Source organism: Lagenorhynchus albirostris, chromosome 20, assembly GCF_949774975.1.
Source record: "Lagenorhynchus albirostris chromosome 20, mLagAlb1.1, whole genome shotgun sequence".
NCBI classification, from domain to species: domain Eukaryota; kingdom Metazoa; phylum Chordata; class Mammalia; order Artiodactyla; family Delphinidae; genus Lagenorhynchus; species Lagenorhynchus albirostris.
Genome location: NC_083114.1, coordinates 26,666,704 through 26,690,284, shown reverse-complemented (window position 1 = coordinate 26,690,284; position 23,581 = coordinate 26,666,704). Strand labels below are relative to the sequence as shown.

Here is a 23,581-nt window from a genome sequence, read left to right as displayed (position 1 = left end):
GAAGGAGAAACTTCACCTTTATAGGGAGAGAAGGAAACTACGTATTCTTCCTGAGAATTCTAACAGCCTTTCTGCATTATCATCTCTAGGGATGAGACCCTCTGCCTTCAAAGTTTAAAAGCCCTAGTGAGTGTTTTTCTTTTTTCTTCTGATTGCTGAAGTCCCATGTTCTCTTGGAAACCACAAGTTATTTGAAGTCCTTTTTCTCTGGTCTTATTAGTGACACTGGAAGTTCCCTGTTCCTGGAGGTATAGTGCTGGGACAGCAGAAGACAGACTCATGTCCATGTGAGTGCCTAAGGCCCATCCAATCTTACTCTGATTCTGAGGTTACTATAGGCTTCTTCTGAGGAAAGTCACACTGTAAGGGTCTCTTTCTTCTGGGACTGTGTGTACCTCAGTTGGCTGATCCCACCTACATTACTGGACTCTGAATATCCTCACTCTTCTGGTCCCCTGACGGTCTGTCTAGGCTCTCCTGTAATCTTTGGAATTTATTCTTATTTTCATATTTTGTCTGTCATTTCAAAGGGGTTTGGGGAAGAGAAGGTAAATTCTTTTAACAAGCTGAAAGAAAAAAAGTGGTTATTAGCTAGTTTGGGGAAAAAACAGTGTCTGTTTCACAACTATCACAGTGGATTTCAGATACTTTTAGTACTTCTTTACAGAAAAACTCTGAATGCCCTGTAATGCTCCTGGGTCCTCAATGCCTCCCACCTTGCCCACTACCCCAACTCTGGGCTCATGCTGAAGCCTCCAAAAGCCCCTGCGGTTACATGGGGAAGCTAGGCAGGAAGCCAGCGTTGTCTGGGGGCCCTAACTCCACTAATCTGTAGATTTTACAACAGGGGTCCGCAACCCCCAGGCCACAGACTGGTACCAGTCTGCGACCTGTTAGGAACCGGGCCGCAGAGCAGGAGGTGAGCAGCAGGCAAATGAGCGAAGCTTCATCTGTATTTACAGCCACTCCCCATCACTCGCAACCCATCGCTTGCGTTACTGCCTGAGCTCCGCCTCCTGTCAGATCAGTGGCAGCGTTAGATTCTCATGGGAGGACGAACCCTACTGTGAACTGCTCACGCAAGGGATCTAGGTTGCCCGCTCTGTATGAGAATCTAATGCCTGATTATCTGAGGTGGAGCTGAGGCAGTGATGCTAGCGCAGGTGAGTGGCTGCAAATACAGATTATCATTAGCAGAGAGGTTTGACTGCACAGAGACCATGATAAATCAACTGCTTGCAGAATCTTATCAAAACCCTATCAGTGAGTGGCAAGTGAAAACAAGCTCAGGGCTCTCACTGATTCTGCATTATGGTGAGTTGTATAATTATTTCATTATATATTACAATGTAATAATAATAGAAATAAAGTGCACAATAAATGTAATGTGCTTGAATCATCCCGAAACCATCCCCCCACCAGCCCCAGTCCCTGGAAAAACTGCCTTCCACGAAACCGGTCCCTGGTGCCAAAAACGTTGGGGGCTGCTGGTTTTACACAGTTGTGACAAAACCTCTGAAAAAGTACAAACTAAAGAATTACTTTATTTCTCCATAGTCTATCTTTGCTGGTTTCATTTTTAGATTCCATCACCTTATTTTAGATTGACCATGGTTGGACACGATATTGTGATAGAAGAAATATATATTTGGTCTTTATCCCCAGTACCTAGCACAGAGCTTCTAAAACCCTGGGAATTTCCAGAGCAGTAGGATGAGAGAAGCATCTTTCGTTATTGATAAGAAGCCCCTTTCAACCAAGCCTGAGTTTATGCTAATGAGGTAATTCTTGGAGGATGGAGGCTGGCTGCCAGAGGAACCAACCCTGTGATTAGAAGGTTGAAACTTGCAACCTCCAGGAAGGGGAGAGGGACTGGGGGTTGAGTTAGTCACCAGTGGCCAATGATTAAATAAATCCTGCCTCTGTAATGGAATCTCTATAAAACCCTAAACTACTGGGTTCAGAGAGCTTCTAGGTGGTGAACACACTCAGATGCTGGGAAGGTGGTGAACCCCAACTCCACAGGGACAGAAGCTCCTGTGCTCAGGACCCTTCCACACCTTGCTGTATGTATTCTTTGTCAACAACGGAAAAATGTCACCTGCCATATCAGTAAACAAAGGATGTTGCAGCCATCAAGCCATCACATTACAGCCTCCCCGACGGTGAGCCCTGAAGGAACTCAAGATAGAAACAGGATGCCCACCATCTAGCAGTCAGCCTCTGCAGCCACCCCCCAAGAGTGTACCCTGAGGAAAGTGAGGATGAGAAAGCACAGGATGCTGACCCCAGATAGCTGAGGTGTATATCAAAGGAATGACTTCAGTGAGTCCAGACTCCTGTATCTGTGCAAACATAGAAAAGCACTAAATTCTTTAACTTGAGATATCTGGTTTTCTTTCAGTAACAGTAATCTTTTGATGTTCCAATTACCTGGTCTTTGTTAAAAAAACTCCTATATATCCTGGCTCCTCCCTTGCTTCTTCAGAGTAGTACCTTAGAGCTATCTGAGAGGCTGTGTCTTGGGCTTAAGTCTTCAGTTTTGTCCACCGAATAAAATATAATTCAAAACCTTTAGGGACTTCCCTGGTAGTCCAGTGGTTAAGAATCTACCTTCCAATGCAGGGGACGCGGGTTCGATCCCTGATCGGGGAACTCAGATCCCACATGCTGTGGAGCAACTAAACCCACACACCACAACTAAAGAGCCCACACACCACAACTACTGAGACCATGCACTCTGGAGCATGCGTGCCACAACTAGAGAAGCCCGCTATGAAAACCCAGCACAGCAAATAAAAAAACAAAAAAAAACCCCACAAAACTTTTAGGTTGTACTTTTTTCACTTGACATCTTCATCTGGCTATCATCTATATCCTTTATAATGAACTGGTAATAGTAAGTAAAGTGTTTCCCTTGATTCCCTGAGCCATCCTAGCAAATTACTGGACCTGAGGAGGGGATCACGGGGACCCCCGATTTGACTTGTAGCCAAAATGGGACAGAAGTGTGGGCAACTTGGGTACCCACTACTTGTGAATTGGCGTCTGAAGTGGGGGCAGTCTTGTGGGACTAAGCCTCTTAACATGTGGGGTCTGTGCTATCTCTGGGTAGCTAGTGCCAGAATGATTTAATGTGAGGGAAAAAAAAAACTTCAGACCTGGTGTCTGAAGTGTTGTGAGTAGAGAAATAGTTTTCTTTTACGAGGTTATTTAGATTACAAGAAAAAGTTCAAATACCTGTCAAAAGAATTTAAAAACAGTGCTCCCCGCACCAGCTCTCTATCTGTTACTAACAAAACACGTTAAGAGAGAAAAATAAAGTTACACATTCAATAGGCTCCATAAACAAACTGACCTGGGGCCAGAACCATTCAACTGGAATTGGCCATGAGTAGTGTTCTAACATTGATTTACAGCCCAAGTCTCTTTACTATTCAAGGCAACACACAACCCTAGCCTCTGGCATCAAAACAGCAACCAGCAAATCAGCATTATCCTTGCAAAATTCAACCAAACATCTGTACCCAAAGACTTGGACACAAAAAGGCATTTCAGTGCACTCCACGATGGCATCAAATAAAACTGGATGCGCATATTTGAATGGGATGTTTCAGTGTACATTTTACTGAAGGAGTGATTGTTTGCCACAGATAGATAAAAACATGAGAGAAAAATCCTATCACTTCATTTGAGAGCTCTGAAAGGCTGGGAAGACTGTGTGGAACTAGGAATATTGCCATGTCCATTTTTGAAAAATATTATCTGCCACATACCCTTTTACTTTGATATTTACTTTTTAAATTTTAGTTTAACATGCTTGTTAACATCATGAGTCACAGAATTTATATCTGTGAATGCCTTTGATTGTGGATTTTTTAAAAGGGATTACTACACAGGAACTCTATAATTAATTTTCTTTTTAATCTCCTCATAACTTGGATGTATAAATGAAGAGCTAAGCTCTTATCTTAGCTCTTCATTTTATATATATATATAGAAACTAAGTCCAATGATAGTAAATGACTTGCCCAAGGCCAGGAACCATAAGAATCATTAGCAAAATGATATAACGTTCCTAAGTAAAATATCTTAAAAATAATATACTTAAAACCACTGATCCAAAATACTGATTTATTTCTCAATGAATATTACTCTGATGTTCTATAGGATATTAACAGATACTTAGCAACTAGAGATTCTTTAGTCAAAAAGTCTGTAAACTTTGGGTTAAAGACTCTTTGCACAGATGCAAAAATCCTCAACAAAACATTAGCAAACCAAATCCAACAACACATGAAAAGGATCACATACCATGATCAAGTTGGATTCATCCCAGGCTCACAGGATGGTTCAACATATGCAAATCAGTCAATGTGATACACCACATCAACAAAAAACAAGACAAAAACCACATGATCATCTCAACAGATGCAGGAAAAGCATTTGATAAAATTCAACATCCATTCATGATAAAAACTCTTGCCAAAGCGTGTAGAGAGGGAACATATCTCAACATTATGAAAGCCATTTTATGACAAACCCACAGCCAGCATAATACTAAATGGTGAAAAGCTGAAAGCCTTCCCAATAAATTCTGGAACAAGACTAGGATGCCTACTCTCACCACTTCTATTCAACACAGTATTGGAAGTCACAGCCAGAGCAATCAGACAGAAAAAAGAAATAAAATGTATACAAATTGCAAGAGAAAAGGTAAAACTGTCATTATATGTGGACAATAGGATATCTATATAGAAAACCCTAAAGACTCCACACAAAAACTATTAAAACTGATAAATGAATTCAGCAAGGTAGCAGTATACAAGATTAATACACAGAAATCTGTTGCATTTCTTTCACTAACAATGAAATATCAGAATGGGAAAGTAAAAAAAATACTGTTTAAAATTGCATCAAAACAAAACAAAACAAAACCTAGGAATAAGCCTAACCAAGGAGATGAAAGACTTATATGCTGAGAACTATAAAACACTGATAAAAGAAATTGAAGATGATTCAAGGAAATGGAAAGATATCACATGTTCTTGGATTAGAAGAATTAATATAGTTAAAATGGCCATACTACTCAAAGCAATCCACAGATTTAATGTGATCCCTATCAAATTACCCATAACATTTTTCACAAAATTAGAATAACCCTAAAATTTATACAGAACCACAAGAGACACAGAATTGCCAAAGCAATCCTGAGGAAAAAGAACAAAGCTGGAGGCATAACCATTGGAGACTTCAGACAATACTACAGAGCGACAGTAACTGAAACAGTGTGGTATCGGCACAAAAACAGACATATAGATAAATGGAACTGAATAGAGAGCCCAGAAATAAACCCATGGTCACACCTAAATAGGTCACACCACAACTACAGTCAGGTAATCTTTGACAAAGGAGGCAAGAATATACAATGGAGAAAAGACAGTCTCTTCAGCAAGTGGTGCTGGGAAAGTTGGACAGTCACATGTAAATCAATGAAGTTAGAACACTCCCTCACACCATAAACAAAAATAAGCTCAAAACGGCTTAAAGACTTAAACATAAGACATGACACCATAAAAATCCTAGAAGAGAACACAAGCAAAACAGTCTCTGATGTAAATTGTAGCAATGTTTTCTTAGGTCAGTCTCCCAAGGCAATAGAAATGAACAAATGAGACCTAATCGAACTTACAAGCTTTTGCACAAAAAAGTAAACCATAAACAAAACAAAAAGACAACCTACAGACTGGGAGAAAATCTTTGCAAACAATGTGACCGGCAAGGGCTTAATTTCCAAAATATACAAAACAGCTCATACAACTCAATAACAAAAAAACAAACAACCCAATCAAAAGACATACATTTGGCCAACAGGCACATGAAAAGATGCTCAACATTGCTAATTATTAGAGAAATGCAAATCAAAGCTACAATAAGGTATCATCTCACACTGGTCAGAATTGCCACCACCAAAAAATCTACAAATAATAAATACTGGAGAGGGTATGGAGAAAATAGAACCCTCCTACACTGTTGGTGGGAATGTAAACTGATACAGCCACTACGGAAAAACAGTATGGAGGTTCCTTCCAAAACTAAAAACAGAGTAACCATATGACCCAGCAATCCCACTCCTGGACATATATCCAGAAAAGATGAAAGCTCTAATTCAAAAAGATACACACCCCAATGTTCGTAGCGGCACTATTTATAACACCCATGACATGGAAGCAACCTAAGTGTCCATCAACAAATGAATGGATAAAGAAGATGTGGTATATACATATATACACAATGGAATACTACTTAGCCAAAAAAAAGAATGAAACAATGCCATTTGCAGCAACCTAGAGATGATCATACTAAGTGAAGTAAGTCAGACAGAGAAAGACAAATATTATATGATATCACTCATATGTGGAATCTAAAAAATTGTCCAAATGAACTTATTTACAAAACAGAAACAGACTCACAGACGTAGAAAACAAATTTATGGTTACCAAAGGGGAAGGGGTTGGGGGAGGGATAAATTAGGACGATATATAAAATATATCTACCATATATAAAATAGATAATAAGGATTTACTGTATAGCACAGGGAACTATATTCAATATCTTGTAATAACCTATAATGGAAAAGAATCAAATAAAAGAATATAGATATATACATATATATGTATTGATATAACCGAATCACTTTGCTCTACACCTGAAACTAACACAACATTGTAAATCAACTATACTTCAATAAAAAAAGACTCTTAGAGCCTTTACTATACTAATGAATTTTTTGACCCTCCAAGAGGAGAAATACAGTAAACAATTGGTTTTGGAACTTATTTGACCACAGATGTCATATTCCCCACATAACATACAACATAAGACCAGTAGGAAATGCTGTCTTAAATTGTTTCCAAGAGTTGTGTCTTGCTTCCCCCAGAATTTGTCATCTCAGTGTTCACCACAGGACTCTTTCTAAAGTTTTACCTGGTTATGCAGTCCTTCAGCTTATATCCCTTTAATGGCTTCCTTCTGCCACCTGGGTTAAGCCCACTTAGGCATAGCATATCAAGTCCGCAATAACCTGGGCAGACCAGATCTTGCCACCCTTCTCCTGGAACCTGATGCTCCCAAGCTGTGGTTTAAAAGCCCTCTGTGCACCTGAGGGATACCACAAACTCAAATCCATTGATAGTGGGTGGGGGGTGGCAAGGGGTTCCTTGACGGGTGTGTCTGACTCCCTTGTGGTCTCTGGAGGTAGGCTTGCATAGATATAACTTGAGAAATGACCTGTTTTTTTCTTTTAAATCGTTTAAAAATGTAGAACCCATTCTGAGTTCACAGACAACCGAAGCCTGCATATAACCCACTGGTCACAGCATGCTGACCCCTGGATTAGAGGAAAGCACAGTCCAGGACACTCAAGACTGCCCACAATGAGTACTGCCACAGAACATGGAAGGAAATGAAGGATGCTCCATGACTAGAGACCGTGGAAGCCAGAAGAAGACAGTATGAGGGGCAGCTAACAAACAGCTGAGGTACGGTAGTGAGACAACTGGACAAGACAACCTGTGCTCACGCCTCTCTCCCCATGTGAGACCAGACAGCTGAGGCAGGAGCATCTGTGTCTAGGTGGGAGCAATGCTTGGGACAGAGACATAGGGTACTGTTTCCAGTTGCTGGTAGCAACCAGGAAAAATAGGAAGCATATAACTTAGAAGATCAGCTACCAATATAACCCACCCAGCATCATCCCGTGCCAATGCTACGTACTCTGAAAACAGCAGCAAACACAGAAATACTCAGAAATAGTACTAAGAACAGCTGCAGTAACAGTGTTTTCCACTTGGCATGGGCAAGGTGGGTCACAGAAATGCAGACGAGCTGTCAGGGATCTCACACAAAAATAAGCTCACTATCACCAGTCTATCCAGATACTTGAGAAATGAAATGAAAGAGGTGATGAACAAAAGAACTTGTACCCAAGGAAAGAGAATCCACAGAGCAAATGGAAAAGCACCTTTAAAAATAATTACTATCCTTAGAAAGACAAAAGGGAAAAGCGTATCCATGAAAGAACTATTATAAAAATTGAAATAATTTTTTAAAATAAAAAATTGTTGAAATAAAACATTCATTAGGAGGGCCGAATAGACAATCTGATGTTCATATTTAAGAGAAATAATACATAAAATTGAGAAGCTTTGCTACAACTACAGCGTAAAAGGAAGAAGAAACAAAACGTTTATAAAAGTTGAGACAAGAAAAATATAACTGAAAGTTTCATCATTTAAATCATGTTCCACACAAAGACAGAAAGAATACTAGAAAAGAAATATCTGAAATAAGAGCTGAGAATTTCCCAGAAGCAAAATACACTTAAGCTGACAGGGCAAAAGGCCTATCAAGTATTGATACTAAGCAGGTTAAGTAAGGTAAATACACATATGCACATACATGCACACATATCCCTAGACACAGTATAGTGAAATTTCAGAGGCATTAAAGAGAAATCACAAATACAATCAGAAAAACAGATTATAAAACAAAGGTGCAAGAATACATAATATGATACTTCTCAATAGCACCACTGGGTGCAAGAACAATGGAGCAGTATCTTTGAAGGACTTAAGGAAAATAATTCTGTACCTAGGCCACACTGTGAGCCCTTAACATGGCAGCCAAAAGACATCTTTGGACACGTAAACACTCAAAGTTTACCACTAGTAACAATTTAAAGAGATAGCAGTTAAATACAGGTGGTAATGTTGAAAAAGGACATTTTTACACCATTGATTGTTTCCCAAACAAGCAATAATCGGGAAAAATGTTATTTACTAACAATCGAAGGACTTAAAGGAAAGATAACAACAACATGAGAAGTGGGGAGTGGAATCAGAGAAAAGTAAAAATATAAGTTTCTTAACTTTGGGGGGAAGAAAAAGATTTAGAAACTGCTTTTTTTCCTCTAACTGCTTCTAAAATAATGTGTTAAAGTGTGTGTTAAAACTTAAAATTGATGGGCTTCCCTGGTGGCGCAGTGGCTGAGAGTCCACCTGCCAATGCAGGGGACACGGGTTCACGCCCCGGTCCAGGAAGATCCCACATGCCGCGGAGCAGCTGGGCCCGTGAGCCACGGCCGCTGAGCCTGCGCGTCCGGAGCCTGTGCATCCGGAGCCTGTGCTCCACAACGGGAGGGGCCACAACAGTGAGAGGCCCACGTACCGCAAAAAAAAAAAAAACAAAAAAAAACCTTAAAATTGAAAATTAGAACAAACCATTAGAGGGAAAAAGTGCACTGGATGTAGAGACACAGAAGAGGGTCTCGGAGGGCCCCCACTCCAGTCATAATGAGCTGCCCGTGTCCTTCACATGCCCATACACATCCAAATGCACTGTCCACTTGCTCCTCCACAGCGTCGGCACTGCCTCCACCTAAACCTTTCCAAAAACCCTCACCTTTCTCCTTGCCCCCACCCCTGAACCCACAGTATGATAAATACATTTCTATTATAGCATCAATATTTTATTAAACTTGTTGTTTACAAAACACTCTTGCTCACTAGACCTAAGTTCCTTAAGGACTAGGACAGCCTCCTCATTTCTATATCCTTTAACACGTTATAGTTACTCATTATGTTTGCTGAATAGATAGGTAACTTTTACACACTGAAAACAATTAGAGATTAGTAGAGGCTGTATATGGCTAGGCTATGAATGATTAAATGATGTTAAATTATTTATTGCAAGAGGGTAAGTACCACGTCTAAGTTACCACGGCATTTCTGATAAAGTCATCCTTGCAGCTCCTTGTTAAGTTTAAAAATCAAGTAAACATGCTGGAGCATGGACAAGTCAATATTACGGTGCCTTCTATCTCCAAGTCTCTAAGTTTAGAGAATAACTTTCAGGGACTGCTTGTCCCTGAAATCATACTACACCTGCAGAAGCTCTGTGTCTTCATGGTTTTCAGACCCAGGAATATTCTCCATCAATATGGCAGACATCACTCTCACATTCATTTTCACCATATCCAATTCACTGCGCAGTTTTCCAATCTGTCGAGAGCAACACAATCACCAGTAAGTGTGACACAATGAATGGCTACCTTGTTTCTTGCTTGCAGAGAAAACACTTTTGTAAAATTTAATATTTTCAAATTTATACAAATGTACATATAATTATTTTACAAATGTACAATCTGTCATCTTCTAAAAGGTCTTGAGAGCTCTTGTAATAAATTTAAAACTATGCTCTAGGAAAGTTAATGAAGGGAAAAAGTCAGATTGGAATCAATATGGAGAAGGGAGAAGGTAACCATATCAGCAACCCGAAGAAAATGGCAAATGTTAGTCTGGGTTTCTTAGAAACCAATGGGAGAGAAAAAAGTGAATGTTTTATAGTCCCATGGAATTAAGAGGGAAGAATCAAGAGAGAAACACTTTTTTTTCTTCCTGGATTAAATTCTAAGAGGAATTAATCACATGGATTGTTATATAATACCGAATAATAATAATATAAAGTCTTAAATGATAGTTCCCTTATAGCAGGACAGAAATGAGCTTCATTTAATAATTGCTTGTCTAAACATTAGATAAACAGATATAGACAAACAAGTAAATGTAATTCAGTTGGCACAGTTAATAATAGTAATAAGATGACCACTTACTGAGCTCTCTGGTGTGGCATACAGACAGTCCTATCAGGAGCAACAGGAATCAACTTACACAAGATCCATCCCACAGCCAAGCCTCCACAAAGCCACAAAAGCCACTCGACGAGGACAACTGTTAAAAGCTCAGGCTTTTATAATCAGGCAGAATCCATGGGATTAATTCCACTTAGAGTTGAACCATCATAACTTATACAGTGCCACTAAGCTTCAGTCCCCTCCTCTGTAAAATGAGGTTAAAATGTACCTCTACCTTATGATAATATTGTTAAAAATAAACAAACTATATATAAAGTACTTAGAACTTAGAAAAAGTCATCAATAAATACAGTCATTGCTGTTGTTACCTGTTCTGGGACCAATATAATAGTTGAGCTCTTGGAAACTACAGAAGAAAGAGCTGGTGCAGTAGGAACAGATGGTGGTGGATTTGGTGAGATCTGAGCAGTCTATCAACATGAAATATAGAAATATTATTATTTAAATTAACTCAGCCACTCCAAATCCAGTTTTTCCATTCAGATGACTCAGTCACTAGGGAGAGTGAGCCCTCAGGACAAAGCCTTCACAAAGATCAGACTTTTGGTATACACCTGAATTGCTTTTTCTACCAAGGCAGGACTCACCAATATGCAGAAGGAAAGAATTACTGTTTTTACGTTATGGAAATCATAGGAAGTTAGGAGATGAATTATAATCAGTCACTACAAGTGTTCTAAGTTCAAAACCTTGAAAGTTGCTTGCAAACTTGAGAATGAATACATGTGAACATTGCAAAACTCTTCTATGGGCACAGTATTAATAAGCAAATCTGTTATATGAATACCTACAATAGAGACACCTGCCTGTCTAGCACCAATCTTTTCTTTTGAAAACTGCCCCTCTTCTGCTCTACCTAAATAATTTCTATATGGAGCAACCCCGTTCTTACATGACCTTAGTTAATTTGTGAAGAAATGGAAAACTGACCTAGGTTGGTTCAATGAGGCCCTTCTCTGAAATTTGGGACGTGGAATGTGAAAAAGCTAAGGCTATAATATGAAAATTTGGGAGCTATGTTGTTTACCATGTGGAAAAAGCTAGTCTGCAATGAGAGAGAAGAACGAAGCTGATGATCAAAGGAAGGTAGACAAGTAACAAGGCATTGAATGCTTGGTTCTCTGTTCAAAGATCCAGCTAACACCACCCTTCTTGCGGCTTGTATTTTATGAGGTATCATAGTATCCTTCTAACAGATTAATCTTTTAGGTGAAGCTAGGTGGAGCTAGGGTGGTCCCTTTCAAAGAGAAAAGACCCATGCACTACACTGTCTTACTCTACATAGGTCAAAGAACGGCCTCCTACCTCTTGTCTGGCTGTTTCAGCCACTGCATCTGATGGAGGAAACTGAACACCTTTCTTAAGGAGGTCCAGGTACACTTCTTTCACTTCACTTACATCCACAGCTCCTGGGAAACCCTGCGACCATGTCTGAATTCAAGAGATGGAAAGTTCCAGAGATAAATAAGCAGCAAAACAAAACACAACTCCTAAACTGGTGACAGAAAATGAGAGATTGACAATTATGTACCTTACTCAGAAAAAGAAAGCTACTTTTGAATGTACATTTTTAGAGACTAGAATAATCATATATATATATATATATATATATACATATATATATATATATAAAATCTTTATTGGAGTATAATTGCTTTACAATGGTGTGTTAGTTTCTGCTTTGTAACAAAGTGAATCAGTTATACATATACATATGTTCCCATATCTCCTCCCTCTTGTGTCTCCCTCCCTCCAACCCTCCCTATCCCATCCCTCTAGGTGGTCACAAACCACTGAGATGATCTCCCTGTGCTATGCAGCTGCTTCCTGCTAGCTATCTATTTTACATTTGGTAGTGTATATTAGACCATGCCACTCTCTCACTTTGTCCCAGCTTACCCTTCCCCCTCTCCATGTCCTCAAGTCCATTCTCTACGTCTGCGTCCTTATTCCTGTCCTGCCCCTAGGTTCTTCATGACCACTTTTTTAAAAATTTAGATTCCATATATATGTGTTACCATACAGTATTTGTTTTTCTCTTTTTGACATACTTCACTCTGTATGACAGATTCTAGGTCCATCCACCTCACTACAAATAACTCAATTTTGTTTCTTTTTATGGCTGAGTAATATTCCATTGTATATATGTACCACATCTTCTTTATCCAGTCATCTGTTGATGGACACTTAGGTTGCTTCCATGTCCTGGCTATTGTAAATAGAGCTGCAATGAACATTGTGGTACATGACTCTTTTTGAATTATGGTTTTCTCAGGGTATACGCCCAGTAGTGGGATTGCTGGGTCATATGGCAGTTCTATTTTTAGTTTTTTAAGGAACCTCCATACTGTTCTCCATAGCGGCTGTATGAATTTACATTCCCACCAACAGTGCAAGAGGGTTCCCTTTTTTCCACACTCTCTCCATTGTGTGTGTGTATGTATATATATGTGTATATATATATATATATATATATTTTTTTTTTTTTGCGGTACGCGGGCCTCTCACTGTTGTGGCCTCTCCCGTTGCAGAACACAGGCTCCAGAAGCGCAGGCTCAGCGGCCATGGCTCACGGGCCCAGCCACCCCGCGGCATGTGGGATCTTCCCGGACCGGGGCACGAACCCACATCCCCTGCATCGGCAGGTGGACTCTCAACCACTGTGCCAACAGGGAAGTCCTGTTTGTATATTTTTTGATGATGGCCATTAGAATAATATATTTTTAATCACCAAACTGCCATGCCTCAACAATTTAATGAAACTCTGGAATAAATACTATTGTTTGTTTTTTGCTATACTAAATCTAGAATTAACAGATCCTAAAACAGCATCAGTAGCTCTTTTGCCAAATAACTCTGAAAGCAGTGAGTTATCTACCCCAGAACATAGTTTCCACACCTGCAAAATGAACGTACACGTCACTCTCTCTCCTATCTGATGTAGATAAGATAGAAACTGAGAGACATGTATGGAAAAGACTACAAATTCTTCAGAAAAAGGCCACTATCCAATGCCAAGAAATTATTATTACATGGAAAACCGAATAGTAAAAACTCTTTGGGGCTCAATCCCAGGCTTGTAAAGGATCACTGAACCAATTGGGAGTTAGGTAATTAAATCTCCAATCTTAGACATTCACCATCCCATAAGATATATAATAGACTTACCTTAATGAAATTCAAAATTCTATTCTGAATGTCTATTGGCAAGGTATATCTGGGACTCAGCAGCTTAACTAGACTATCTTTAACAAATTCCTTCTTCACAATCAGAGACTGGAAACTCGGACCACAGTTCTGCATACACACGTCAATAAGCTAAAGAGAAAAATCAAACATTTTATCTCTTTGCAAAACCACCTCCTAAATATAAGGTAAAAATTGCCAAGTAATGATTTCCACCAGCATTCCAATTAATAAACATAATTTAGTATCTACTAAAATACATGGCAAAATGTTAGGTTCTGGAAATGTGAGGAAATATAAGGCATAATGTAACTGCTTAGCGGATGGTCCTGTTGGGGAGCCAGGACACAATTATACGAGAACTAATAACTATGCAAGGTAGTAAATGCCAAGGGCCAATGGGAGGTGCAAACAAAGCATGTGGGCTCTATACAAGGTGACGTGTCCTAGTTTTGCCAGGAAAGTCCTGGTGAACTCCTGTTGTCCTGGTTTTATTAATGATGATACCTCCTTTCACTCTCAAAAATGTCCTTGCCTAGATGAAAAATTACATGGTTACCCCAGCTACAGACCTTTATAGGCAGATGTGATAATTTAGGGCCAGGTGGTCTTAAGACTTTTGGAAAAGGGTTGTTCTACGCTAGGCTTTGAAAAATGGTCAAGAAAAGTACAAATGAGTATAGAGCAATAGTCTAGACAGGTAAATGGTATTAAAAAATATAAGTACAGGTGACAAAGCATATGAGCTGTGAGGAGGAAGATAAGTACTCCAGTTTGTAGAGGCTTCTTTACATCAGCAAACTGGGGACATTGGGGAGGTGGGTGGATTAAGTCTGGAGGGGCTTCATCCAGACAGTAGAGAAATTTTGTGTGGCAATGTAAAGAATTTGAAGATTATCTTGAAGGCAGTAAGAAGCCACTGAAGGGTTCTTATTAGTTTTGTCACCATCACACCTCTATCCTGAACTTGAGAGAAAGGTTAGTGCATGCATAGTACTCTGACAAGGTTTTCAAGCAGCACCCTACAAAGGGAATTGGAGGGCAAAGACCCTGGAATGATAGAGAGATCCAGCAGTTACCCACTAGTACAGCCTGATGCAGAAAGGCCTAAACTAGGATGATGTGGGTACAAGGAAGGGAAAGACATGAGAATTATGAAGCAAGAACTTTCAGCAACCGGGGTTTGTTGAAAAGGAAAGGCTGAAAGTTAAGTGACTGCTACTCTGCATGAGATTGATGGAAATCTGGAAGTGGATGGGATACTATGACTAGTCGAAGGTCAAAATGGTGGGTTGAAATTTAGATATTTTGAGTTTATAAGTGCTGTGAACTGAATGTTTGTGTCCCTCCCAAATTCCCATGTTGAACCTCCTAATCCCTAATGTGATGGTATTTGGAGGTGGGACTTTTGGGAGGGAGTTAGGTCATGAGGGTGGAGTCCTCATGAATGAGATTAGTGCTCTTATAAGAAAGGGATAAGAGAGATCATCTCTCTCTTGGCCATGTGAGGATACAGCAAGAAGATGGCCATCTACAAGCCAGAGGGTGGGCCCTCATCATACACTGGATCTGCCGGCCCCTTGATCTTGGACTTCACAGCCTCCAGGACTGTGAGAAACAGATGTCTGTTGTTTAAGCCACCTAATCTATGGTATTTTGTTAGAGCAGCTCAAGATGACTAAGACAAAAAGGACAATGAGACATTCAAGTAGAGATTTTTTGCTGAGAGCTGTACATGCACAGCTATAGTTCAGGGGAGAGTGAGGCCAAAAGTGAGTAATCAAGCCTGCCTTGGATGAGCAGAGAGGAAGGGACAAAGGGGTTCACCTGTGAGGCCAGAAGGACGCTCAGGAAAGGCAATCAACAGAAACTGATGCATAAGATAAATAGAACATAATGTTGGTAAAATCAAAAGAGAGCAGAGTTTCTAGGAGGATGGAGTGTCAAATGGTTAAGAATATGGGCTGAAAAACTCAGCTAGGTTTGTTGGTTAGTGGGGTCATCAGTCACCTTGAAAAAAAGATTTTCAATAAAGCAACATAAGCAGAAGTCAGGCTAAGAAAGAATGAGCTGGTATTGAAGAACTGCATGCAGAAAGTGGATTTCTAAAAGCGATCTAAAAACAAAATTAAATCTCTAGTTCCCATGCTAACACCTTCTCCGAGGTCACAAAAACCATAACATGACCAGGATAGGTATAATCATCTTTGCAGAAAAGAAGCCCTGAAAACTGACTTTACACCATGCTCTGTATTTGTGTCACTTTAATGGCAATACAGAAATAAGAAGGTATGAAAGCTGCAGTTTTAAGGGCAATGTGGCTAAAAATGCAACCATAAAATACAGAAGCTGAGCACATGCAGCTTTGTGAAATATACAGGGAGAACCTTTAAGGCAAAGGAAAGTAAAATCAGAATCCAAAACATATTAAGATGAATCTATTGTATTTTAATGCAAGTTGTTTAGAAAAAGACAAGCTGAAAAGTTGAATAACAAATGAGTTTTTGCTTGATATACTGTTATGATGAGTTTTTATCTGATGAACTGCTGAGAGGAAAAGTGCCTCTAGTTCAATGGGAATTTATAAAAATACTTCATGTAACCAGATATGCTGTCTTAGGCAAGATACTCTGCCTCCAAATCTCATTTTCCCTAACAGTAAAATGAATGCTAAATATTCACGGGCCTAGTTGCTCCGCAGCATGTGGGATCCTCCCAGACAGGGGCTTGAACCCGTGTCCCCTGCATTAGCAGGCAGATTCTCAACCACTGCGTCACCAGGGAAGCCCCTGGATGATTCTTTCTGTGACTAATCTCTCTCATGATTAAGTCTGGCTTAAGTTAATATTAAAGTCTGTTCTGAAGCCTTAAAGACACCACTACAATGCAGTGAGTAGCGTGAGGTGAGGTGATTGGGCCATTGACTATACAACTTGGGGAAATATGCATGAAGCTAGCAAGAGTCAAAGACCAATTCAAAGAAAATCCAAGAAGTAGGTACCTTAATGAACTCTGCCCCTAACAATGACCTCCAACCTGTGACTCTCACCCTTACTTTGGCACAGGTTTTAGATTCGCTTGTTCTCACGTACTAGTGTGGAAATTAGGAGGTGGAGGATGTCCAGTTACCTGAGGTGGAACAGGGAACAGGCAGCTAGCTGGGAGTAAGGCCTAAGAGATCAGACGACTGGAAGGACAGAAAGAGTGGGAACTCAGAGATGGAGGGCTGAAAGAGACAACACTCTGGAATAAATCAGATTCCCCAGGGAAGAGTCCTGGTTCATCCCCAGAAGGAAGGAACCGTGATGGAGGAGGATATGGAGCTGAGGATAAGAAGCAACCATGGAAATGTCACGTAGGCTGGCTACAACAGAGAAAGAGACAAACGCATTATACAGAATAAACAACTGTGAGACGGTGAAATACCGCATGCTGAAATTCAAAAGTGGCATAAATTCATCTTCTGCCCTTAGGTTACTCAGTCAATTCTCCTAACCTTCAGCAGCCCTGAGATATCCTAGATCCACTTCATTTTAGGGCACAGCTACGTATCTTTCTACCCCAATTCTACAGTACATTCCTTGAGTCCTTCCTGGATGCTAGGAGAGTGGGATGGGGGCTGAAGGACACTCAATCATTTTAACCACTCAACACCTGGTACACTGATGCACTAGGTCTTCTACCATGTAGAAAAGAGTTGAAAACACAAATGAAACACAGCAGCCTTTTCTTTCAAGGGGCTTGATTTGTTCTGAGAAGCAAGGTGGTATGGGGCAAAGACATGGAATTTAGAATCAGAACCGGACTGAAATCTTGCCTATGCTACTTAAATCTTGGAGGGGGAAAAAAAAATCACTTAACCTCACTAAGTCTCAGTTTCTTCATTTCTGAAGTGGAGTCAATAATACAACTTCTTCAAAGGGTTGTTGAGAGCATCAACCAGGTACCAGGCAAAGGTTTATTTCCACCACCAACCCATTGTTCTGACATTTCTACTGAAGTGCCTTACTCCTCTCTCTCCAGTTGCCTGCATTCTGTGACCTCCCTGAGGGGGCTGCTATGGTAAAGGACAGGGGAGAGGTCAAAAAAGATGAGAGAAGAAAATCCCTCCAAAACTATATTCAGATCCCAACTTGAAGGGTTTCTTCAGTGATAGTATCATTAAGACTTCAATTCATTTTCTCATTCAGTTACTCTCCAAGTAAGCAAGATGTGATAAATGATTTTCCCCCTGAAGCTAGAAAAGGGGGGCTGTGCTCACCTCTGTTCCACAGCCCTCTAGATAAACACGTCCAAGTCCCCTAAGAGCAGTGTGATGCTGGCAGAGTAGTGCCATAACCACATGTGGCTTGCGGCTGGGCTGAGGTCAGCAAAGGCACACAGAAGAAACTAGAAAGCCACACAGCTCACTCTCAGGCAGCAGGCAGGGTTTGCAAAACATACTGAAGTAAAACGGGCAACTCACCAAGCAACTGAAGAGGTCACACGGCCAAGGTTGGGGGAAAATGGGAACATGTCAAATAAATGTCCACACCCAAATCAAGCGATAAGGTGCACAGGAGAATTGTTTAAATCAACAAAGAACATTCTCCAAATTATACCAAACAGCAGAACTTGGCGGAACCCTAAAGAGCCTCCAGCATCTCAGAATTCCACAGAGGTGTTCAAATGAGGTAGAAAGGTGACGGGGAGGCACTTCTCAAGCTTCAATCTTCCCCATGTGTAACACATACACAAACTTCTTGAGCAACTCAGTACCTACAGGTTTTTCATGACCAGTTCCCATCTCCTAACCAGGAAAATATGCTTTTCCAGGAACACTCACTTTCCACCGAATTAAATGCTATTACAAACAACGAAACTCCCTTGATTCTGCAATTCTCAATAAATGAATAGTTTTAATTCATACTGTAAATAACTTTTTGCTAACCTATTAATTATCTCAGAATATTTGTATCTTTTATACCCAAAATTAGAAACATGACTATAGCTTGGAAAATTCTGGTCTTAATTTAACATTAAAGTAAATACTTACTGACAAGGTAAGTTGTATTTCTTTATGATTGTAGTTTTTGGAAATCCTTTTCTTCAAAGCTTTTACTGCATCTTTTGGCCTGTGGCAATGAACACAGTAAAATCATCAATGTAGCCATTGCTGAAAGCAAGTAGTCTCTGAAAAGCAGCATGCAGTGTGGAAAGAGGAACGGCTAAGGAGATAACCAAGGTATTGGTTCTGTGTGGCACTGGGCAGATGACTTAACATTTTTACACCCGTTTCCTCATACATCTAGGCATACAATACCACCTACCTCCTTGTCAGAATCAAATGAAATATGCAGATGATGATCATTACCTAGAAAGCACTACATGTGAAATATACTCACACCCACAGCCCGTATCAACGCATACTCACACCCACAGCCCATATCAACGCACAGAACCAGTTTACAGGAAATGTAATTTCCAAAAATGTTACCTATTTTTATTAGTATTTCCTAAGCATCCTATAGGCAATGGGATGTAGGAGGAGTTAGGACTAACCAGGTCAGGTTCTGATATGCTACAATGTTATGTTACAAAAGGAGGAACTATGTGTAAGTAGACAGTCTAAATTTACTCTGAGATGGTCAGTTATAGATAAGTAATGGGGATGTAACGTACAACATGATGACTATAGTTAATACTGCTGTATGGTATATTTGACAGTTGTTAAGAGAGTAGATCCTGAAAGTTCTCATCACAAGGAAAAAACATTTTTTGTAACTGTATGAGGTGATGGATGTTAACGAAACTTGTTGTGGAAACTGTTTTGCAGTATATGTAACTCAAGTCATTATGCTGTACACTTTAAACTTATACAGTGCTATATGCCAATTATACCTCAAATCTTAAAAAAGATACAAATATTTTTTGCATATTACCTTCCAATTTTGTTTGTTATGCTTGCATGGGTAGAATTTCTATTATATGATAACATAATTACATAATATTACATATACTTAAAATTGTAACTATTATAAAATATTATATATATTTCTAAAAAATCATATATAAAATCTAAGATGAAACCCTTAGAAAAGGTGAAAAGAATAAAGACACTGTTTTAAAAGAAAAAAATTTTACATTGCATTTCCCTTTTTGCATTATCAATGAAGAAATTAGTATTATCAGTGAAGAAAAGGTTTAGAGGAAACAAATATGGTAAACAAGATTACAGGGAAAACACCATAAATATTTTAAAGTACTAACCATAAGTACTTTCCATTGAGATAGTCAATAATTAAGTGTAATGTTTTCTTCATCAACAAAAACTAAGACAGTCTCCTTTGCTGTTCATTATTAGTTTAAATGCACAGGAAAATCAAGAGAATTGTATCCCTTATAACAACTTGTAGTTCAGACTAAATCACAAAATAGTTAGTCTTCTTAATGATTTTATTTTTTAAACTTCAATTCTCTAAAGTTTAAGAAGTGTAACAAAAGATAACACATTGTTTAAGAACTCAGCATAAACATGGGTGAGTTGGCATTCGGAAGAAAAAAAAAATTGTCTTGTGACAAGCAGAGGAAAACAACTGCTAGATTATTTCCTGGTTGATAATGACAACTGCCCAGAGACAGGTCACCACCAGGAGTCCACTAGCTTCTTGATAATATTTTTCAGTTACAGTAACATAAAATATTGCCAATCAGAGCAAGAAGAATTCCTAACAAAGGAAACAATATCTTCCTCTCTCCTTAAAGAACAAGGAATTTGAGCTTCACCGAGACAAAATTTGAAACTATTAAGGAAAAGGCAAAGAGGAGAAAAATTATAATGGATTCTCAGATATTCCACATGCTGAAACAAGCAGCTGTCCTAATATTTCAACCTGACATGTCTTCAAAAGGCAGTGGGTGCTTAAAGGGTGATGGAAACACTATTTCAACAAGAAAACCAGTTTGCAAGAGAAAATGTGTTCTGACACTTTTTATGAGAGGCAAATACATGAACCACACACTGAACTCACCCATCGTGGGCAGTGTTAATTATGTAACAGATGTGCATGAACTGGCCCCAATCTTCAGTCTGAACTCCAGCAAATGTAGCCTTTTCTGCAAAGAAAAAGCTGTTGTGTTGAATCTGAGCTACAACAGAATAAAACATGTCTGGTCCTCCTGAAACAATCTGCCTGGAGTTTACTAGCAAGTACCATTAAGTTTATATCACCAAAGAGCAGAGAGATTTTTTTTTTTCTGAGCAATTCCCAGTAATTCAAGAATCAGTCAAAACCCAGGTGTTTCTGTTGCAACAGTAATGAGTGACCTATTAATAAAGGCTGCAGGGCCAGGACAGCCCAGCTAAATCTCCATCTGCCTGCCTGTCTTTCAGAGAAGGACAGTCACCTACAAGATGAAGTGCACAGTGCTAAACTAAGTATTTTATCTTATGCAATTTCATTTAACCCACTGTTTTGAGGTGATGAAATAGAAGTTCAAGGAGGTTAAGGAAGTTACCCAAGGCTACACAGTCAGTACACGGTAGAACTAGCATTCAAATCTAGGTTGTTTGATGTTTGATGCCAGTTTTTGTTTGCTTTTTAAAAGTCACTTATTCTCCTTTGGGGGTGGTGTTGAGAAAAAGACAGATCTACTGAAACTGTCTATGTACCTCCTAGCACCTGTACTAACCAGAGCTGCACCAGGCAGACTTGAAGGCTCCTGTACCTGTAACCCCATCACTAAACAGTCAGATAGCTTTTCCCTCTTCTGACATCCTCCTTAAGAATACAAAATGTCACCTGGGAAGGATAATAGAACACTCAACCTGAATGAGCTTAACATCTCTACTATGAGAAAGGAGAATATCCCTCAGCATGAAAACATGAGGTTCTAGGGGAATTGAGCAAAAATTAAAAGGATAATGAAGAGGATAAAGGTTTGCTTAGGGGAACTCCAAAGCTTAGACTGCTCCTCATCTAGGAGAAACACTATTTGAATTTGGCATTCAAATGGACAAGGCTTACCAATCTTGTGTTCAGTTACAAGGTTCTTTCTGCCAGATTTCTTGCTCCCCATTCTGTCCTCCTTCTTCCCACCTTCCCATCTTCCTAGAAAACTCCTACTCATCCTTCAAAGGCCATGGCAGAGTTAAGTTCTCCCTTTTCATAAGTTTTGGGTGTTTTACACTTCTCTTCTATTGCAAAAGTACTGCACTATTGTCAGTACGAAATTGTGTGCGTCTTCCCTATAAGATTATGCGTTCCGTGATGGCTGAGACCACATCTTACCTTTGCCTGGTCCAGGTCCAGGGATATAGCTGGCAGTCAGTAAATGTTCACAGCATTAAAGAATAAATCAGCTTATGAAGATGCAGCCTGCATCCACTTCTGTTCAGGGTTCATTTTAATACCCAACAGAGATACAGCCAGCAACAGTTTAGAAAGCATCTCCTCCTCAATGATAGTTACACTCACCATCTTATAAAGGTACGGGAACTAAGCTTCAGGTTGAGTAGTGTTTTGGTTTTGGTTCTTTAATTTATTCATTCTTTATTTATTTTTGGCCGCGCAGCATGTGGGGTCTTAGTTCCCCGACCAGGGATAGAACTAGCGCCCCCTGCATTGGAAGGGTGACGTCTTAACCACTGGACCACCAGGGAAGTCCCTGGGTAATGTGTTCTTGTCATACAGCAGTTAACTGAGTTGCAGGCAAAACTGTTCAAATCTGAGCCTCCTTATTATAACTACCAGGTTTTCATGATTTCCTCATCCCACTAAGCTCCCCGAAGTGATGACGCTTTGCTTGGCATCTATATGCACTGGTGCCACACCCGGTTCCCAAGGGAGGTATCAGAGACCAGGGAGAAGGGAGCCGGTGTTGTTAAACAGTCCAGGCACTGGCTCCGGCTTCCGCGTACGTGGATCAGAGCACGGCCACGGGAGAGGGAAGGAGTCAGGCAGACACCTGTGTAGCCCCTAGTTGCCTGGAGAGGCCTCTTGTGTACCCAGAGCGCGCCTGGCTCCCCCTTCCTTCGCTCCAATGCTAGGCATGTTCGTTCTCTTTGTTCACCCCTAAAAAGTAACTCACGTTTTAAGGGCCTGGAGTCAGAACTAGTTTGGAGACCTGCCTGTCACATCGAGGTCACTGCACTTAACCTCCTGGAAACTTTTTCTCTCTGCAAAACGGACAGGACAACACTTGGCCCTCGGGTGGACTCACTTTCTGAAGAGCTTCCCCTTACCCAGAAGTTGACACGCCTCCGTAGAGGCCCAGCCACGCCACACCTGGATCCCCTCGGTCCACCTGTCCGCTTCCACCCCACCCCCACCCCGGAAAGCACCGGAAGACGGGAGGTGAGGAGGTGGGGTTCGAGAGAGGTTGGCGGGGACAGGTGCCGCTCGGGACCAGCGGAGCGCGGGGCCTGGGAAAGTTGCGGGGGAGGGGGGAGGAGTTCGTCGAACTCGGACCCACGCGATCCTCTGCGGCCGGGAACAGAGTCAACGCGTAGCGTCCCGGCCCCAAGCCGGAGGGGTCCCCCTTTTACCTATGAGCTGGCCCACGGAGGTCGCGTATGGGTCCCGGTGACTCTTCCCGAACGCCATGGTAGCGCAGGGAGCCGGCCCGGGCCTCCGCCACCGCGGCTCACGACTCCACCCGCACGGCCCTGGCTCCGCCCCCCGGGCCGCACTTCCCCTGGCC

The 23,581-nt window shown here is 40.5% G+C and overlaps 1 protein-coding gene across 3 annotated transcripts in view; it reads right to left on the bottom strand.

Moving 5' to 3' along the window:
• Positions 1 to 23,555, bottom strand: part of TOM1L1 (target of myb1 like 1 membrane trafficking protein) — a 52,447-nt gene extending 28,892 nt beyond the window's left edge. For 2 of the 3 annotated variants that reach the window (XR_009537443.1, XM_060133256.1), the window contains exons 1-7: positions 23,427 to 23,555; positions 20,911 to 20,995; positions 18,936 to 19,014; positions 13,883 to 14,032; positions 12,020 to 12,145; positions 11,023 to 11,124; positions 9,945 to 10,061 (exon numbers count right to left, since the gene is read on the bottom strand). Coding sequence is in view for 2 of the 3 variants with exons in the window: in XM_060133256.1 (XP_059989239.1) it covers positions 9,945 to 10,061; positions 11,023 to 11,124; positions 12,020 to 12,145; positions 13,883 to 14,032; positions 18,936 to 19,014; positions 20,911 to 20,995; positions 23,427 to 23,484 (717 nt within the window). In the remaining variant the exon portion in view is untranslated. The remainder of the gene's footprint in view (positions 1 to 9,944; positions 10,062 to 11,022; positions 11,125 to 12,019; positions 12,146 to 13,882; positions 14,033 to 18,935; positions 19,015 to 20,910; positions 20,996 to 23,426) is intronic. The other variant, XM_060133257.1, reaches the window with a different exon arrangement.
• Between the last annotated feature and the right edge of the window lie 26 nt (positions 23,556 to 23,581).